Genomic DNA, 18789 nt, shown 5'->3' on the forward strand with positions numbered 1-18789 from the left:
AACAACCCAACCACTACATACATATAGTTCCAGATCTCAGTTTCATATTTTGTCCTAAATCTCAACTACAGAAATAATCCTCTGCTGTTTCACTTGAACTATGATGCTGGTCTGGTCTGTTTTTCTAATTGATAAAAAAAGCTACTACAGTAAATAAAAAGATCACTGCTCTTCACTTGTGATCATTGCTCTTTTACATAAGGTTTGTAAGCTTCAGAAATTTGAATATATTTTGGGATGTATTTGTCTAAAAAGCTCTTAGTGAATGCAGGAAGATTACACACACTTGAATTATTAAATGCAAGATAGAGAGTCTTCTATTTAAAAAAAAAAAGGGGTGTCTTGTCTTCTGAAAACTTCTTAAATCATTAATTTATTTTGATTTCAACTTCTATTTTATATTCTATTTCCAGATCCCATTGTTAGTTTGACAGGTCTGGTTTTTTTCTTTTCATAGGACAAATTCTTCAGTTCTTCTTTATATCAGTCTTTTGCCTTGCTCTATAATTCAATATAGCGCAACTCAGTGCTTTGACCACTACCAAATACAAAACCCACTACGCCAGCTGTTTCTTGAAAGATTTTTTTCCTTTTGCAACGACTGCAAATTTTGAAATTCTGCTGATAGATGGGGTCTCTTGTCTACTGACCTGGGCATGCTTTAGCACACAATATAAACACTTTCAGTGCAGGACTCTGTAAGTGAGCAATACAAATTTGTGCTATGCACACAAGGACCTAGCAATGTAAGAGGGAAATAACCCATGGATTTCCTTTCTTTTCACTGGCAATGTTAAGAGGCTAGCATTGACTTCAGTCATAAAAAGATTTTTCTTATCTCTTTCATTTTGCTTCCTCTGTACTCCAACTCTCTGCATAGTTAAGCATAGTTCAAAAGTTCATAGTTCACTACTTCAAACCTCACTATCTGAGGACAATTTTTAATTCATATTTATTTCCCAAAAAAAAATCCAAAAGTGTGTAAGAATGTACCTGAAAACTAGATTACAGAAAACGGAGATGAAGAGAAATAACTTGTAATTCACTGAGTGCAAGGATTATGAGAATCTAGGACAGAGAAATGGTGGAAGAAGGGAACTGAACAAAGACAATTTAGTTTGTGGGAGGAGTATGGTCACTGGGAGTATTTCTGACACAGAGTATTTATGTCACAGAACTAAGTGTTAAGCTGTTGTGGTTCTGCTCTGAGATGTTCCTCTCAAGCCTAGATAAAGAGAAGGAAGATTTATACTTTCATTGAATTCAACTGTCTTTTAAGGAGACTGGTATGTTATAATGACAACATTTACAATTGCCTTATTTCCAATTAGTATTTTAAACATTATATTAAAAAAAAACATTATTTAGTGTTCTGGAAACATAGCCAAAAAAGCTTTTGTGCTGAAAGTTATACTCAGTTTATATTTTCCTATCACTTCATTCACTAGCATAAACTGAAATTTTAAAAAAGCAGTTACTTTTAGCCTTAATAAAGTTTTTCATTGTGCTCATTGTAACTCTGGAGTACACAGGTACAGTCCCCAGATTTCTCATTTATTTCCAAAACCAAATAAAATAGACCCAAAAATCACAACTAAAAACAAACAAAAAACCCCTAAAACACAAAAAAGGGAACCAAAACCAAACAAAAACTCCCTCAAAAACTCTGAAAGCTTTAAAATTAATTATTTATTATAATATGTTTGCTTTCATTACGACTGATCATAGTATATAACAATAGTACCAAGGCTGTTTCAAAAGGTGTGTAATGGCAAGTAATATTTAACCAACTGCAAGTTAAACAGAAATGTCAGATGATCTCTGAGGCTTAATAATAAGCAAATACTAACAGTTGAAGGTAAAGCACATTTTTTGCATCTTTTACAGCTACATCCCAAAGACAGGCTAGTTGATGATATGATAGCAAACTGTAATAGTTACATAGCGATAGTGATCTACCTGCATTTTAGCTTGTGGTTTTGACTCAAGGGAAGAATGAGTACCATTGTGTATATGTTCGTATTTTGTTTTCCAATATACAGAGTGCTGATAAGTAACATTCCTAACTTAAGGCACTTGTAGGATGTACTCATCACTAAGAATTTAATTTCTGAATACTAAGTTTAGATGTCCTCTTTAATGTGGGCTACTGGAAACTTGTAACTGTAGTTACTTTAAAGAAGCCTGATTAATTTAGCTCAATATATTCCTCAAGAATGTATTACTCAAGTAATATAAATAGTTTCTGCTCCTTAAACACTAAGGTTTGTATGTAATGTGTTTGCTTATTATTACTAACAATTAAATTATTCAACGTACTTTAATTATAAAGACCATATCCATGCTGTTCCAGTTTTGTCTGGGATAGTTATCTACAAGGGCTACAGGCTATTATTTGAATTTGTATCAGAAACAGTGTTGATGTCACAGGGATGCTTGCATTGCTGCTGAGCAGGGCTTAAGCAGTGTCAGGCCTTTTCTGCTCCTCACAGCACTCTACCACAGCACTCTAGTGGGCTGGGGATACACAAGGAGCTGGGAGAGGACACAGCTGGGATAGCTGACCACAAATGATCAAAGGGATATCCCAGACCACATGACATCATGCTCAGCATATAGAGCTGGGGGAAGGAGAAGGAAAGGTTCCTCACGCCCAGCTACAATCCTTTCAGGAGCAAACCTGCTCCAACACAGCCTTACCCATGGCTGCATCCCCCCTCATGGGGCATATGTGCTCTGTCATGGGCTTCTCCTGGCTGCTCACATTGAGGTGCTCCAATAGGACCTCAAGGTGTTCTTGCTGCAGCATGGATTAATCCCTGGGCCACAGCCCTCCCAGAGGTGTACCTGCAGTGTCACATCCATGGACACAGACACTTTGGGGTGCCCTGCTCTCTCCTGAGTGCTTATTCACAGGTTACAGTGCCTTTCAGCTGGTTTCACAGAGGAGTTTCAGTCTGCCCAGTGCAGAACGAGCAGTGATGTCCTGGCCATCACCACAGCTGTTACTAGAACATCCCCAGGCCCAGCAGAACAGCTGCAGCACAGCCCTATTGGAAGCAGTGAAAGCAAAAAGCAGTCATTAACAAGCACTAGACTCTAACATGCAGCCAGGCAAGTGAGCCCCATGGCAAGCACAGGAGCTTGATTAATAGCTAAGCAGCATAACTGTTATTAATTCAATCTAGCACATTCCTATCAAACATTATATTGCACCCTTTAATATTCATTGCGAATAACAAAAAGGACTCTTGTGGTTTAATTCCACCATCAGCTAGCTACTGGGTCACTACCCCACATGAGGATAGGAGAATCAGAATGATAAAGATGAGAAATCTCATGGATTTGCAATAACAATGATTTAAAAAATAAAGCAGAAGCTGCACATGCAAGCAAAGCAAAACAAGGAATTAAATCATCACCTCCCATGGGTAGGAAAGAGTTCATCCATCCCCAAGAAAGCAGTCCTCCATCATATGTGATGGTGACTGGGGAAAACAAAGACAATCACCATGAACATTTCTTGTTCCTTCTCCCCTGCTCTATATGCTGAGCATGATACCATATGATCTGTGATATCTCTTGGGTCGATTTGGTTCAGCTGTCTGGCTGTTTTCCCTTCCAGCTCTTTGTACACCCTCTGCCTTCTTGCTGGTGGAGTGGGGTGAGGAAAAGTAAGGACCTTGACAGTGTGTAATGAAACCAAGTAATAAAGTATCCTTGAGTTAACAACACTGTTTCGACCACAAATCCAAACTATAACCCCACAGTGGCTATTACAAAGAAAATTATTGCAGCTGAAACCAGAACCAGTGTTTTAATTTAACTCTATGTTGTCATCTTTTCCATCCTTTTTCACTTGTTACAAATGGCAAAGTGTGAAATAATTCTGATATTTCAAATGTCACCTGTTCCCAACTGCAATTAGCATTTAAAAGCTTAACATCCATTTTCATTCAAATATGCGGCCTCTGTAGTCATGGTAACCTCCTCATCAGCTTTATCTTCCGGCTTTAGAAGGTACTGCTGGGGTACTTAGAGATGTTGTTATTTAGGATTTTTCATTTGTTTCCCTCCTCCTTACCTCTCCAGCACAAAAACACACCTCTGTGATTGCTTTTACCAAGTTGATGGTTTACAACAGCAAGAAAATAGACAAAACAAAAAAATACTGTGTGTATATATATATATATATATATAGGTTTTACTTCTTGGAGCTTCCTGGAAATAGGAATTGGTGAAGAAGACTGGCTTATGAATTCAGATGACTCCTCACACATGATGCAGTAAACTACAGAGAAGGCATTAAAAGCTATAGATTCAGCATAAATATAAATAAAAACAAAAACCTAGTCACATTTACAAATGTGTAGGAGTAGAATCCAAATACTTAGCAGAGGTGCCATCTCCCCTCTCTTTAAAGGAAAACATTGAACCAGCTCCGAGGCAAATATTGTTTGATTCAAATGATTTAGTTATTCTGTATTTAACCAAGATGCACTCTGGTGTTTAATTTTGTGAGAAAAAAAAAGGAATTTCTGTTATTGTTATTATTCTTCTTATACTAATATAACTGTGTTTGTTTATTTCTCTCTTGATTATTAGGCAGCATTTATATGAGAATGGGTCAACTGATTCAAAATGCTTAAGTCATTGGTAGAGATACCCGTCTGTGAGCCATATAATTTTTTTACAGATATTATTGTCCTTGGCTTGCAATGCATTTTTATTGTTGGGAGAAAAATCATTGCAAGTACAGAGAAACAGATGGACATTAGAATTCAGATACATGGACTTTTGGATGGTAGATAATATTATTATAGGGAATATAATAGCACAATTATAGGAGATTTTCTACATATTCTCCCTGTGGTCATTTGTAAAAGTCACCTACCTCCAATTTTTAATTCAGAAATCAATAAAATTGGGGTACTATGCACAAATCTCAGCCTGCCTCTGGGCCATCTGTGAAGCTGTAAAATCATTTTTGATATTTTTTCAAGTGGCTGCTTCTCATAGACTGCAATCCAACAATTCAGCAGTCTCAAGAAATTTTATAAGCACACCCACCCTTAGTCCCTGTTGCATTGTATAACAGGCACAGGTTGAATGTTTGAGATGTAGCTACTTCATTTAGGTCTTGCAAACGTGGATACAGATGTAAATCTGCATTTTAACTAATTCTTATCTACGTGGGGTCTCTGGAAGCACAGCTAAAAGCAATCTCCACATGTGTTCTTGCATCATCCTGAGACTGAGCAAAGGCAAATGGAGATAGTCAACAGGCCCCCTCCCTCAACCCTCAGCCATTAATGACCACCTCCCAATATGTAACATGAAATAAATGTACACTGCACCAGCAGACTCTGGCCTTAAAAGACAATTTGTGTGTATAATTCAGCTATGGCTCTTACTAGAAACCACTGAAATTTTGGAAATATCTTTATAACCTTTTAAATCTCTTTCATGGCCACATAGTTCCTAAGATACATGGTGTACTTTGGTGTATCTAGTTTTGCCATCTCCTAAGTCTTTAAAACTTATAGGTTTCCCATTAATGCCAAGGGCAAACCAAACAGTCCAGGTCCTAGAAAATACCAGTGTAGAAAAGCAAACAGACTGTGCACACCAGACTTATCCCAACAGTCCTTATTTTTCATGTGATGTCCTAATATACTTATAATACCCATGTATTATAATTTAGGACAAATTCTTACATTTCTGTATTCTTTGTGAAGCACCAAATAGCAGTTATTTTCTGTTTGCCAAGGGACGAAATCAGAGTTCAAAATGAAGAAGGTAGAAACTGCAAAATGTTATGATTTACCCCAAGGAGACTGAGAGTTCACCTCTTACAGTAACGCTTTTCAGAATGTGGAAAGGATGTCACCGAAAGCAGAGGACTGTTAGTGAGCTGTTTGCCAAACTCTTCTCAGAAATCAACAGCTGTCCCACCCAACCCATCCGAATATCCTTGCTCTTGTCGGGACCCCGCATTTTTCAAGGACTTCCAGATGAAGCTCTTCTTAAACTGCCCTGAACCAATCAGGGTCTTCCTGGGGTGTTGGCCTGCCTACACTGGATTGCTTTGGTTTATCCGGGGATTACCATGTAGGTTTTTTTAAACAATGGCGTAAGGGAGAAGTGCAACTGGTATTTCAAAAGAGCATCACCTGTGTACTCTAATACATCTCTGGCATACGTCAGAGGAAATTAGCAGATCTGCGTTATAACTGTTTCAATGTTTGTGAATTTTGAGGCAATTGATTAATGAAGCACAGCTTAGCGGGGAAATACTAATGTTGGAAGCAGAAGATCAAAATAGAAGGGGGCAACCCTGGCTAAGGAATTCTCCTGTTTTCTCGTGCTTCGTTATTGTTCTCTTTGGCAACTTTGAAATGCAGTTTGAAGAAATTTCTTATCAGCAGTAAATTAATCATGAGGAATAACTTAATCGTGGTTATGTCATCTTCCTTAAATCAAAACCACAACGAAACGTCCTTCTCTTTCATTTCCTGATTTCCCTTCATGTGGCTCAAAGGATATTTTGATCAGAAGGCCTCACCTCTTTGAAATAACCCCGCTCTTTGAGGCTTATTACCTTTCCTAGAAGCGCTGAATTTTACCTGGCTTAAACCGCGCCAGCTAACCCAGGATGAAGAGGGGAAATTAAAAAAAAAAACAATCGGTCGCCCCCGCAGCTCGGCCGGCGACCCCGGTCCCGCGGGAGCGCGGCGGGCGGGGCGGCCACGGCAGCCCCGCCTGCAGGGGCGGGTCCGCACCGCCGCCCGCCGCAGCCGAGGCGAGCGGGGCTCAGCCGGGGCCGCCGTCCCCGTCCCCGTCCCCGTGCCTTCCCTGTCCCCGTCCCCACCCGCTCCTCCTGCCCGCTCCTGCCGGGCGCCCGCGGCTGGCACGCAGCGCAGCGCAGCTCTGGGTGAGCGCAGCCGGGAGCGAGGGCGGGGGTTGGGCTGCGGCGGTGCGGGAACTCCCACCGGCGAATTCCCGCCTCCATGGGCGGTACCGGCCGCTCAGGGGTGACCGCTGCCCCCAGCCCGCCGCTGGTGCCTCCGCGGCTCTCCGCGCTGACGGCTGGAGCCGCTCACCTTTCCGAGGTGGAAAAAGTTTGTGCGGCTCGGAGCGCGGCGGAGCGGTGCGAACTTGGGCTGAGTTAGGCTCTGCGGCATCTCCGCGGGGGGACGGGGAGGAAGGCGGGGCGGCGGGGCTGGGGTCCGCCGTGCCGGGAGCGGCCCGGCTGAGCGCTGCCGAGCGATCCCGGGCAGCGCAGGGACAGCAGGGCGCTTCTCCTGCATCCCGCTCGCCGGGCGACCCCGGGAGCGCCAACACCGGCCCGTCACCGCCGGCTGCGCACGGCAGCGCTGGTGGGGCCGTTCCGGTGTCCTTCTGCTTAATGTTTTTGTGGCAGTCCGTCGAGTGTTAACTCTGAGGCGGAAAACAAATATCTCTGCTGTGCTACTGCATCTTGCGGATGAAGTATGTCTCTATGACATCTTAGCGTGGAAACTGTTTGAAAAAATCAGGAGAAACTGCGAATGACTTAAGAACTTCTAGGGAAATAACTGCATGTAATAGCTATAATCCTGTATTTGAGGATGCAAAATCAGTAATTTTGCTGATTGATAGAATGTTTAGAATTCAGCTACTGCTACGAATGAATTGAGTAAGAGATGTAACAAAGTATTTTTGGGCAATAATTGTAAAGACTAACATTCAGTTTTATTGAGACTGTATCATATATTTTGTTTCTTATAAAATACAACTTACCGTGCAAGATGTGTATGTAACTAACTTATACATTACAAATACCCTTCTAATTCCTTAATCAAAACACCTGTATTATCAGAAGGTTCTTTTTAACAGGAGGTTTTTTCCTGTGTTAGAAGTGGTTAGTCAAGAACGCTCATCTCTGGCATGCATGAATAGTCATTCTTGCATGATTCCTTACCATTTCATTTGTTTCAGGATCAACTCTTGTGTAAATTTAAACAATTTTCTTATGTATTGGTAAGAGGGACACTTTTAAAAGGTGCCATATAGGTATTCTTACATCCTTCATTTATTTCTGAATGCATGTCATAAAGCAAAATGAGGGATGACTGAATATTTTATCTTGACTCGTCCAAGACAGTGTCCTAAGTCTGATCAGAAGCAAGTCAAGTCTCTCTGTAAACCTGACTCGATTTTACAGAGGACCTAAAGAAACTTCCATTTCAATCCTGTTCCAGCATCAGAGTGTTCTGCTTACACATCAATGACTATTGCTTTGTGCACATATAACAGTTCAATTAATGCTGCCTCAGCTGTCTAAAGGTCTGATGAGATGCATGTTAGCACTTTGATTGCTTTTTCTGGCACTATTGGCCCTGCATTTGGGCTTTGGACATTGCATGTTCATAGTGGAAAGTAATTACAGCAGGTAATAATCTTTGGTATATCCATTAAAGTAATAGTTCCTTAATTTTTGTACAACATCTGAGGACAGTTTTTACCTTCCACTAGGTTTTTGTTTTCTTTTTTTGTTTTTTTCTTTGTCAGCAACTGAGGAGAGCAGTAGCTCAGAGGCATGTGAGAGCCATAAAATGAGTATTGGTAAATTCTTGTCCACGGGGTTACTGCTTAAACAAACATATAATTGCTGTGTCTGGTGGGATGTGATAGAGCTTTATGTTACATATTCTGCTTCAAATTTTAAATGTAACCCGGTCTGTAAAATGCTTTCATAAGTTTTTAATCACTTCCTGTTTCACTAATATCAATAATATGTTTGTCCTTTTAAGATGAATGAAGAAAATTCATCCTATGAAGTGTAAAAGTACTTGATTCTGGGAAGACTCTTACAGCACTTCTAACTTTAAAATTGGAGCAAAGTATGAAGGAACAGTCCATCTGACTCCATCATCATCTCTCAGAGAACACAAAATGGCTCTTCAGAAAAAAACTGTTGTTGGTGTCTTGGAGGAGTGGTGTTTGGCAGAACCGCTGTTTGGTTGCAGGTGGCACCAGAATGTTAGGAAAAAACTGAGACTGATACGGATTGTAGGGCTCCTTGTCAGTGTAGTGGCCATTAGTACTTTCTCGCTTTCAATGAGTGCCTTTTTCAAGATGGAACCACGTAGCATGGCGCTGGTCAGCAGCCTAGGTAGCCAAAAGCTGGTGCATGGGCACCAAAGAACTCTCTTGGATTTCACAGAACAGAATGAAAACGGCACTCCAGACCCACATGCTTCTCTGAAATATGAAGCTGGGCACGACAATGAAACAGATGATCATGCAAAGGGAGAGTACCCCGAGGACCTTTTCTCTCTTGAGGAGAGAAGACAGGGAGCAGTGATCCTCCATATAATTGGAATGATTTACATGTTTATAGCCTTAGCCATAGTCTGCGATGAGTTCTTTGTTCCTTCCTTGACTGTCATCACTGAAAAGCTGGCCATTTCTGAGGATGTAGCAGGGGCAACCTTCATGGCTGCTGGTGGATCAGCCCCAGAACTCTTCACTTCTTTGATAGGAGTGTTTATATCCCACAGCAACGTTGGCATTGGTACCATAGTGGGATCTGCTGTGTTCAATATCCTATTTGTTATTGGAATGTGTGCTTTATTTTCTAAAGAGATCTTGAACCTTACTTGGTGGCCACTCTTTCGAGATATGTCCTTTTACATCATTGACTTGATCTTGCTAATCATCTTTTTTCTGGATAACTTCATAATGTGGTGGGAAAGCGTAACACTCCTGACAGCATATTTCTCCTATGTGACATTTATGAAGTTCAATGTCCAAGTAGAAGAATTGGTGAAGAAATTTTTAAACAGGAACAAGGTTGAGAAGGTAACAACAGATGCTGAAGGGAAGGTTGGTCAATTTTTAGTTGAGTTATATGTACTAATGTCCTTGTAAGTACTGAGTCCTTCCATAGCCTAAGACTTCTAATATAGTACAGTAAGCGATATAGAAAAGTTCCATGTTTTGCTGAAATGTCTTTTTGTTTAATCAAACTGATATTATTGAAAATAAAAAAACAAGTAGCCTTCTAGTAAATCAATAGCTTTTAACTCCAGAACAATCCCAATCTCACAGAAAGCAAAAAAGAAAATGCCAGCAAAAGACATAAACCTTTACTCAGCATTTTGGCACATTGATGAGGTCTGAGCTATTTTTTCCCTAAGCTTTTGGATTAAGCAGTGACAATAACTGGGGAGGATCTTGTGACAAAATTTGGCTTTCTAAAGACTTTTAATGCACTTTCTTCCTCAGAGAAGGTGCAAATAATTCAGAACAAAATTTTACAAAGATATTTTCATGCATGTTTTTCATCTACCCAATGCTGATAATACAACATTAACTTCCTGTTTTAATTAGTGGCAGTTACATGAAAAAAACTCATGAAAAGTGTGACCACAATGGCAAAAGTCATAAGTTTTCTCTTTAAGAAGAATGTTTTCCCATATGCTATTTGCAACTATGCAAACCGGTTTATGTCCATAAGTAGATAATGAAATTTATTTAGAGGGCTTGGTTGGGTCTTCAGCAATTATTATAATATTTTAAATAGCTTTCTTCTTAAAGCAAGCAATATTTGAGGGATCTATGAAGCTGAGCTGGTTAATACTTAGGCATGTAGCAATATGTTGGAATGTCTGCTTTTATATAACTCTGGGTATATTCATCAGATAAGGTTTTATTATGCAGTAATTATTCAAATTATCAGGGAACTAGCTGCTCACTGTTCAGTTTCTTTTATTTAGCAGTCTTATATGAAACAGTTCAGAAGAGACACAATCCACCAATGTAAGTGCACAGCACGTTAACAGGAGGATAGAGACACAGCAGAGCTGGATATTTTAAAAGTTGACAGACATATTCACTTCTAGGGCAAGCCGCAAAACACCAAAATTAAAACCCAAAGAAAGTCTCTCTCTCTCTTTTTATTCTTTTTTTTTTCTTCTTCTTTTTTTTTAATTGTCTGACGAGGTTTATCAGCTGTACACTTACTTGTAACTTTGTCTTTTCTCAAAATATGTAATTGCAATTTTATAAGTTAGTGAAAAGAAAGATCAACACCAAAAAAATACTTGCCTTAATTAGCAAAGAGTTTCTTTAACAGCATTAGTTGATTTCTAAATAATCTAAGAGTTCATAGTGCAGTGTAAGTCCTTTGACAGTTAGTGCTAAAAATACGTAGATAGAAAGACTATGGTATAGGAAACAAACTTCATCTGTCCAAAACTGTACAGAAAATACAGATCTGTAACTGGTCTGAAGCAATTATCAATGTCAAAAGCCTTGTGTTGTCCAGGCAGGCTAAAAAGTAAGGGAGAGTAGATGTATATCAAAGTGTTTAATTATTTTCAGCTGAACAGAAGAATAAATCATTTGCGAGCCATATTGAACATTATTTATATTTGAAATACTCTAGATGGACTTGATTTTAAAAGGGTAGCTTTCTAAAAACACTGGTTTATTATTTGACATTTTAATTACTTAGTGTTTGTTTCTAATACAGGTTCACAGGTTTCAGGTAGGGGTGGAAATAAAAAGAAGGCTACTTTTCCTACAGACTTGCATCATACGTTTCATGAATATATTTTTCCAGAATTAACTTGAATTTAATTAGAATGATAAAATAATGTATTCATAAATCATTGAGGAGTGAAGAAAGATGGAAGATACTTTAATTTTGTTGCAACTTAGCTAATACATATTTTGTGCTTCCTGGGGAAAATAGCTTCTCAAGGTGTCAGACCATGTTTTTACTCTGTGAGCCATGCTGTAAAGTCATATTTTTGAATATTCCACTGATGCCTTGAAATGATAAGACATTATGAATCTCATTCTTCAGCTGAACAACATTAAGCAGGATGAATGAAATTATTTTCTTATAGCAAGGATGTCATAGATTATGTTTGTTGGACAAAATCTCAGCGAAGTTCTCAATTCATTTGCTGTAATTAGATAATTGGTTGTCTTGCTTTTTAAATTAAAAAAAAAAAAAAAAAAAGCAAAAAGAAAAACTATTATGTGCAGTCCTAAGCCTGATAGAGATGCCTAGGACTTTCAGCTTGAAGTTATTGTCTAAAGCAAAGGATAAAATGCTTTTATAGTCCCAGGTCTGGTGCCTCATAGTGAACATGGATATTTATTTCCTAAACACTGAGGGTTATATGTATAACAGAAGTGACAGTTTTGGCTTTTGGTGGCAAAAAATAATTCATTTCTACGTTAGCTGTTAGCCTAGGTTGCATCTACTCATCAAGAGTGTGTATGTACAATTGTATGTATGGAATTAGTATACCCAACACAGAATGTGCAATCTCAGTTGTTTCTGATGGAAACTTTTTTGCTCTCTCTCTTCCCCCACTGAGGCAGAGAATTACTAGTCAGCTATCTGGAAGTGGGTGTGTTAAAGTCTCTTGAAATAATTTAATTTAGGAAAGTAGTGAAAATTCTCTTTTCTATAATCAAAATTTCCTCTGCCTATCTGTTGCTGATTCTGCTGCTGTCATACTGGCAAGTATTCTGCTAAAAAAACCGCATGTGTTGTATTTATCTTTAAGATTGTTGTAATCTGAAAGCAGCTCAACAAATTTGAGAAGTCTAAATAAGGCATCATAAAGCTGGATAGTGAAGGGTTAGGTGGCTTATTAGCAAACAACTATCAGAGTAAAAAACTGATCAGATAAGAAACCTCTTGAGATACTAAAATGTGTTTTATGTTAATTTCAATACTTTTATTTTCAGTTGCCTTGAGAGAGTAAAGAAAATTTTGCATTCTCAAGAACAGTATTTTCCATGAGGAAAGGCCTTAAATATGAACTGATCTTTTTTCTAGTGCTCCTTTGCTCTAGGTGTATCCATCGGGTTACTGGAATGGATGTGTATCTCTGTAGATGAGTTTTAGATTACTATTCCTGTTCTGAAAAATTAAAGCACACTTTTTTGTACTAGAAAACTGTGAGTGTTAGAACTTCTGATCTAATTTTCTTTACTGTTAAGTTACTTGTACAAACGTAAATGCAGGCTGAGTACTCTATGTGAATTTCATTGAGCTTTCCTTCACCTGCTTTCAAACATATACAGTCTGAATTATTAAAGTGTCCAGGTTGAGAAAATCTGGTAACTTCAATTTTCTCAACAATTTTGTGGCACTGGTGAGAATATACTACAAGCTTTTTGCATTTGGAGTTCGTAGGGTTCATTGCAAGGTTCTGTTTGAACCCTGGATATTCTGCACCTCGCGCCACCCCTTAGGAAGCCTGATGGCAGTCTGATGCTGATGAACTCCAGAGATCATTGTGAGAAGGATAAAAGGAAGGAAGATAGATGAGAAAGCAAGGCAGCATGAAAAGACAAGATAAAAACCATATGGCTGAGTTCTACGGTGTAGGATGGTATAGGGTGCATGTGCATCGAGGTGGGTCCCTAACAGGTCACACTGAGTTGGCCCTACAGTATCAAGTGCCATCCCACACTGCATATCCCCCAAAGTCCCTTCCAGGCTAACTTATTCTGTAGCATGACTTTTAGCTTTTATGTAGCTGTCCTGCAAAGAACAGGTGATTTTTAGGACTGAGGTGGAGACTTTGGTATTAATTTGGTATCTTCCTCAGCTGCATGAAGATATTTAAAAACATAAGCCTGACACTGATTATAATAGGAAGAGGAAAATGGAAAAGGCTGATGGGCAAACTTCTTAAAAATAAGACTTTTTGAAACTTTCTGCTAAGATTTCAGTCTCTTCTTCATTGTGTTGGTGAAGATGTGTTGAATGTATTAAGTCACATGAAAACATCATGTGGAACTATATTTCAGTTCTAAGTACTTTTTATTCCTTTGATGTAGCATGGTCATCATTGCAGAAATGCTTGAAACTGATTGTTCAGTAAATAATTCAAAACTGTTTTGTTTGGCTATTAGGAGAGCAGAATGTGGGTGGTGCAGGGATATTGTGCAATGACATCTGTTTCACTGACAGTGCTATTTTAGATAAATGGCTTATGGTATATACAATAGCCTAGACAGTTGAAGTTTTTCTACATATACAGAGAACTGCATTTGGAAAATGAGCTATTTTTACCAGCATAGTTATTATTTTATTGCCAATTTTGTTGTCTTAAGAAACTTGAATAGCTTGTGTGTGATATTTTAAGATCCACATTGATCTCATCTGTTGCCACGGTATACTTAATGGCAGTATTTGCATTCTAAAGGGAAGTAACAGTGTTTTAGATACTTCTCTGCTTTGTGGTTGTATTAGCACTGCACATGCACATTCACTGCTATAATGTCTGATCTAATATGTATTCAAGGTAAAACACAATTACCTGCGTGCACACAGGAAAAAATGAAATTTCCTTTTTCATGGCTTCTTAATTTTGAATCCACAGATCCAGTAACTGTAAATCTATCTATAGAATAACCTTTATTTTCTTACTACCAAGAAAATATTTTTTTTGTAGTTTTCGTAGTATAGTTCATAGTGTTTAACAGTTCTTAGGAAGATTTGACTTGTATTCTGAAGACATTTCTCAGTTGGTCTACTTGTGCAAGAATATGTGTGAATGCAGAGCTATGAGTATCTATATCTTGCAAGACAGTGACATTGTTTTAAGTACATGTTTGAAATGTAAGCCTCAGCACTGACATTGAACCATCTTTTGTTTAGAGAAATATCTGGTTTTTATCATGTTTTATCAGCTTTTGTTTTCTCAAAAAACTTTAAATCTACTTCTGTGTTAATTTAATGGTACTCCAGTAGCAGTATTATGAGTTAGTTTGCCTTGGGATTTTTAGCATTGTTGTTCAATTTAGGACTATTAACTGACATAACCATAGGCTGGTACTTTAAATATGGAACCATTTGTACAGTGAAATGGATACTATTCTCAGTTTCTTTTAGCACTTCTCAGTAATTTATTGACTATGAAGCAATGATTATAATTTTCACCACTGTAGTCTCTGTTTTTTTTGGTAATGAGCAAAAAGTGATAGTGTGCAAATGCTGTGTGGATTAAATGCTCTTAAGGCATGGCCATCCACTAAGATGCTGCCCTTGTTAATTATGATGGGAAAATGAAGGCTAGAATAAACTACCATTAATTAATAGCAGGGTGACAAAATATTCATCAATATATTTAAAAATAAAAAGCATATGTAATTAAAAAGAAGTCAAATGATAGATCTTGGAGGATGTGCAAAACTATCTGTGTTGGCAAATGTTCACCATGCTGTGTCAAGACACAGTTAAATTTTTTGTACCAGAAGCTGTTCAAATAGAGAAGAACTGGGCGCTTCATAAATATTTTTCCCTCTATCATCTTAGTTTTGCATACTTTGTTCCAGATCCTCCACAGAACGTGAAAGCTATGGGAGATTGTAGGTGGAATTTCACCCCAAATCGATATATCAGACCTCAAAATATCAGCCAGCTTTGGGGTGTATCATCTCTGGAGGAGCTTTACTTTAAAATCAAAAAGAGGTTCAGAGATCTTCTTTTGGCTTAGAGGCTGGTTCAGAAATGCCAGACATGGGTCCAGCAGTATGGTACTACTTTTCCATCTGACCCATATTCCTCTACCTTTTCCCCCAAGATAGTTCTCCAGATTTACCTCTCAGATAAATGTTTAACAAAATCCAAAGGCTTTTACAAGGTCTTCAGATTTTGGGGATGAGAGTGCTCCACTTCTATTATATGACATACAGATCTCCCACATTCACGGCTCATTTTATTTGGTGCCACACTCATCACGTAGAAGTTTTGGGTGGCAAGGCACAGCTGACTGCCCGACTTTCCTGGTCTTGTTTTGGAAGGCAATAGTGACCACTTCACAATGTACATTTCAGACTGTGGATGTGGGATGTGGGTAGTGGAGGCTGCCCTAAGGCAGTGCTTGTTGCAGTGTTGAGGGTGCCACATTTGGAGTGTGTGATGCTCTGAGCACTGCTGACTTCAGAGTGACCTTGGCCTTTCTGAGTGGTGACATTCCCCAGGCAGCCAGCTCTATACTGCCAGGGCCACAGGCCAAAAAAATAGGTTTGATGAAGTGCCTTTTTCCTGCTAATGATCTGAGGTTTTGTTGGTTTTATTAGCAGGAGTCAGTTCTCCACTGCCAGCTGTAGAGGTGAGAAAACAGGCTCTATTTTCTCCTTTCTCCTTTTCTCCTCTGATTTCTTTTCCCACAAGAATTAATGTGTTTTGCTTTTGTAACTATGGAAGAAGATTATAACCAATTTGAATTTTTTAGTGTGTAGTGTATAGTGTGCTCACAACAAATACAGCACTGCAACAAAAGTGATATAGAAGTGGAGATCAGGAAAATTCTTAAAAGTAAGTTATGTGCCTGTGCTTCTCTTGAAAAAATCTGTGTGTGATGAATGAGTATTAAAAGTGTTTTATACACATATATGACATATAGAACAGATGGGAAGATGTATTGGAAATGAGTGTAAATGAACAGCTGTAAAACCTGTAACTCTTAAGACATTCTATCTAGCAACCTTTTTTTTACTGCTTATAAAATAAACTTCAAAAGAATAAGACTTCCTTATTTCTCCCCAGACCAAGTTTTCTCTAAACTGCAAATGGTGACTAGGGTGACATTAATAGCTCTGCAGAGTAAATGGTGTTTCTTCCACCTTAACCTAGATCAGCCACGTTCTGTTGTTTTTCAGCCAGCTTTTATTTAAACACTTCTTATTATTTAACCTAATGGCTGCTTTCATCATTCTTTGCAGCAGTAAGTGTGCTATTGGCACAAACCAGAGATTCAAATCTTGGCACTGACAAGCTTTTTTGAACCTACAATGACAAGATAGACCAAATACTGAGAAATTGTAATAAATTTATCATGCCCAGATATGTATCATGAGATACAGCTGGCTTAGAAAAAGAAAGGTGACTAGTTTTATGATTTTTTTTTCCTTCTTAAATTCAAAACCGCTCATTAAGTACTCCTGAAAGTCACTATCTTCCTTTATCAGTGCAAACCAAATACCTTAATAATACTTAGCTGTGCATTTCAAAATGCTGGAAAATTGATCTCTCAAGCAGAGTGCCTTATAGAATGATCCTGACACTGTATTGTTCTGATATAGACACATATATTTTAACTATTTTTGATTTTCCTACTGAAGTAATGCAATGGTTGCCCCTAGACTAGGTGCTTAGATAACTGCGTGAAATCAGTTTCTTTCCTCAGTGGAAAGAAACTCATAGTCGGAAAAAGATAAATGTGATTCACAGTACCTGATAAGAGGAATGTGATTTGCCATGTATGCAATTTTATGTACAGTTAGCATACCATCAGTCTTTTCCTCCTCACCCAAGCTGTCCTCGAGCTGCTGATTATTTATTAAACATAGATGTCCAAGAGGTGATTTAAAGAAGTAGCTTATTTCTCTACATGATCTTGCAATGGATCTTCACAAGTGTCATCAATGATATATCTGGTAGAAGGCAGCATCTTTTTATATTACAGGACCTAAGTCAAAACAGTACTGCTGATGTTCTGTTTTGCTTTTGGGGAAAATAGTCAGATCAGATGGTTTGGATGTAGTTTGGTGTCATTGTAAATTTGTGTGTTTGAAATCCTTGCAATTGTATTGTTCAGTGCAGGTCAGTGTCATAAGCAAACTTCGAATCCTAAGTTAGAGCAGACTTAGGGCATACTTTTGGCCCACAAATTGCATCTGACAGAATATATATTGTAGTAAATTACCACATTTTGTGGTAATAAAGAAAGGCAATACCTTTGTCTTGGAGGAAATTAGTTATTTCTATCATTGGTGGTTTGTTCATTTACCTGTTCCGATCTGAAAAAAGGAAACGAAAGCAAAATGCTGTGTTGGAAAAACAGCCACTGCCTTGCTGGTAGCAGAAGTGGGCCTCAGGGCTGGGGAGAGCAGTAAGAATTCAGTGTGTTGATCATGTATTTGTTTCTACAGCAGGTGGAGGGTTCAGAGCTCATGTTGCTTTGTTTAGCAGTGTAACTACTGCCCTGCCTTAACCACTCACTCACTTTGGGTGATTTTACTGTCCCTGCGCAGCTTAAAGAACAGTTGCTGCAAAGCTGCTATGTTTTTCACTATTCCATTTCCATTCCATTGTCATCCATATTGTGATTTACATGAACAGCCATAAATAGCTGTGATCTTGGATGACTTTCTTTAAGGTGAATGTGTGAAAACAGGCTTAAAGGTGTGTCTGTGCAATAATATTAAAACTGCTATGAAGTCCTATTTTTAAGAGAATAACATATTGGTGCAAAATATTTTCCTCTATGAGGAAGAAAAAAGCAGGGAATTTGTACTACAAACTATGCTGACAAATTAATCAAAAATTTCCCTCAGGAATTAATCCTGCTTTATCACCTCTTAGCTGCTTAATCTGTGAGTCTAGTCTGAAGTCACCAGTAATACCAGTGACATTTATTGCATAACCAGCTAGTGTAAACTCTTCACCCTCTCCCATTACTGTAAAACAGCTCTAGCTGATATAGATCACTGAGGAAATGGCATGTCTGCTGTCACAGCCGCTGTTTGGTGACCTTCAGGGCACCATTTGAGACCTGTCTAATTATGTAGACTTTTGCCCAAGGGAGAAGGTTGAAGTTTGTAACATTAGAGGTGAGCACCTCTTTTGGGATTCATCAGATGTTAATTTTGTTGTTTGTTTATTTTTAAAATTTGTGCTGCAAGCTTTTAGTAAATTACTAATTAAAGTTATTCCATTGCTACCAGGCACAATTACAAAGTTATCATTTAACTAAAATTTAT

The 18789-nt window shown here is 38.4% G+C and overlaps 1 protein-coding gene across 10 annotated transcripts in view; it reads left to right on the top strand.

Moving 5' to 3' along the window:
- The first annotated feature begins 6770 nt into the window (after positions 1-6770).
- SLC24A2 (solute carrier family 24 member 2) overlaps positions 6771-18789 on the top strand; it is a 106280-nt gene continuing 94261 nt past the window's right edge. For 3 of the 10 annotated variants that reach the window (XM_079330163.1, XM_079330167.1, XM_079330171.1), the window contains exons 1-2: positions 7023-7150; positions 8796-9870. In XM_079330163.1, coding sequence (XP_079186289.1) covers positions 8938-9870 — 933 coding nt within the window. In that variant the 5' untranslated portion in view covers positions 7023-7150; positions 8796-8937. Of the gene's footprint in view, positions 6935-7022; positions 7168-8795; positions 9871-18789 lie in introns of those variants that run through there. The other 7 variants (XM_079330168.1, XM_079330172.1, XM_079330165.1 and 4 more) reach the window with 5 other exon arrangements.

This window comes from Erithacus rubecula, assembly GCF_903797595.1.
Source record: "Erithacus rubecula genome assembly, chromosome: Z".
Classification (NCBI taxonomy): domain Eukaryota; kingdom Metazoa; phylum Chordata; class Aves; order Passeriformes; family Muscicapidae; genus Erithacus; species Erithacus rubecula.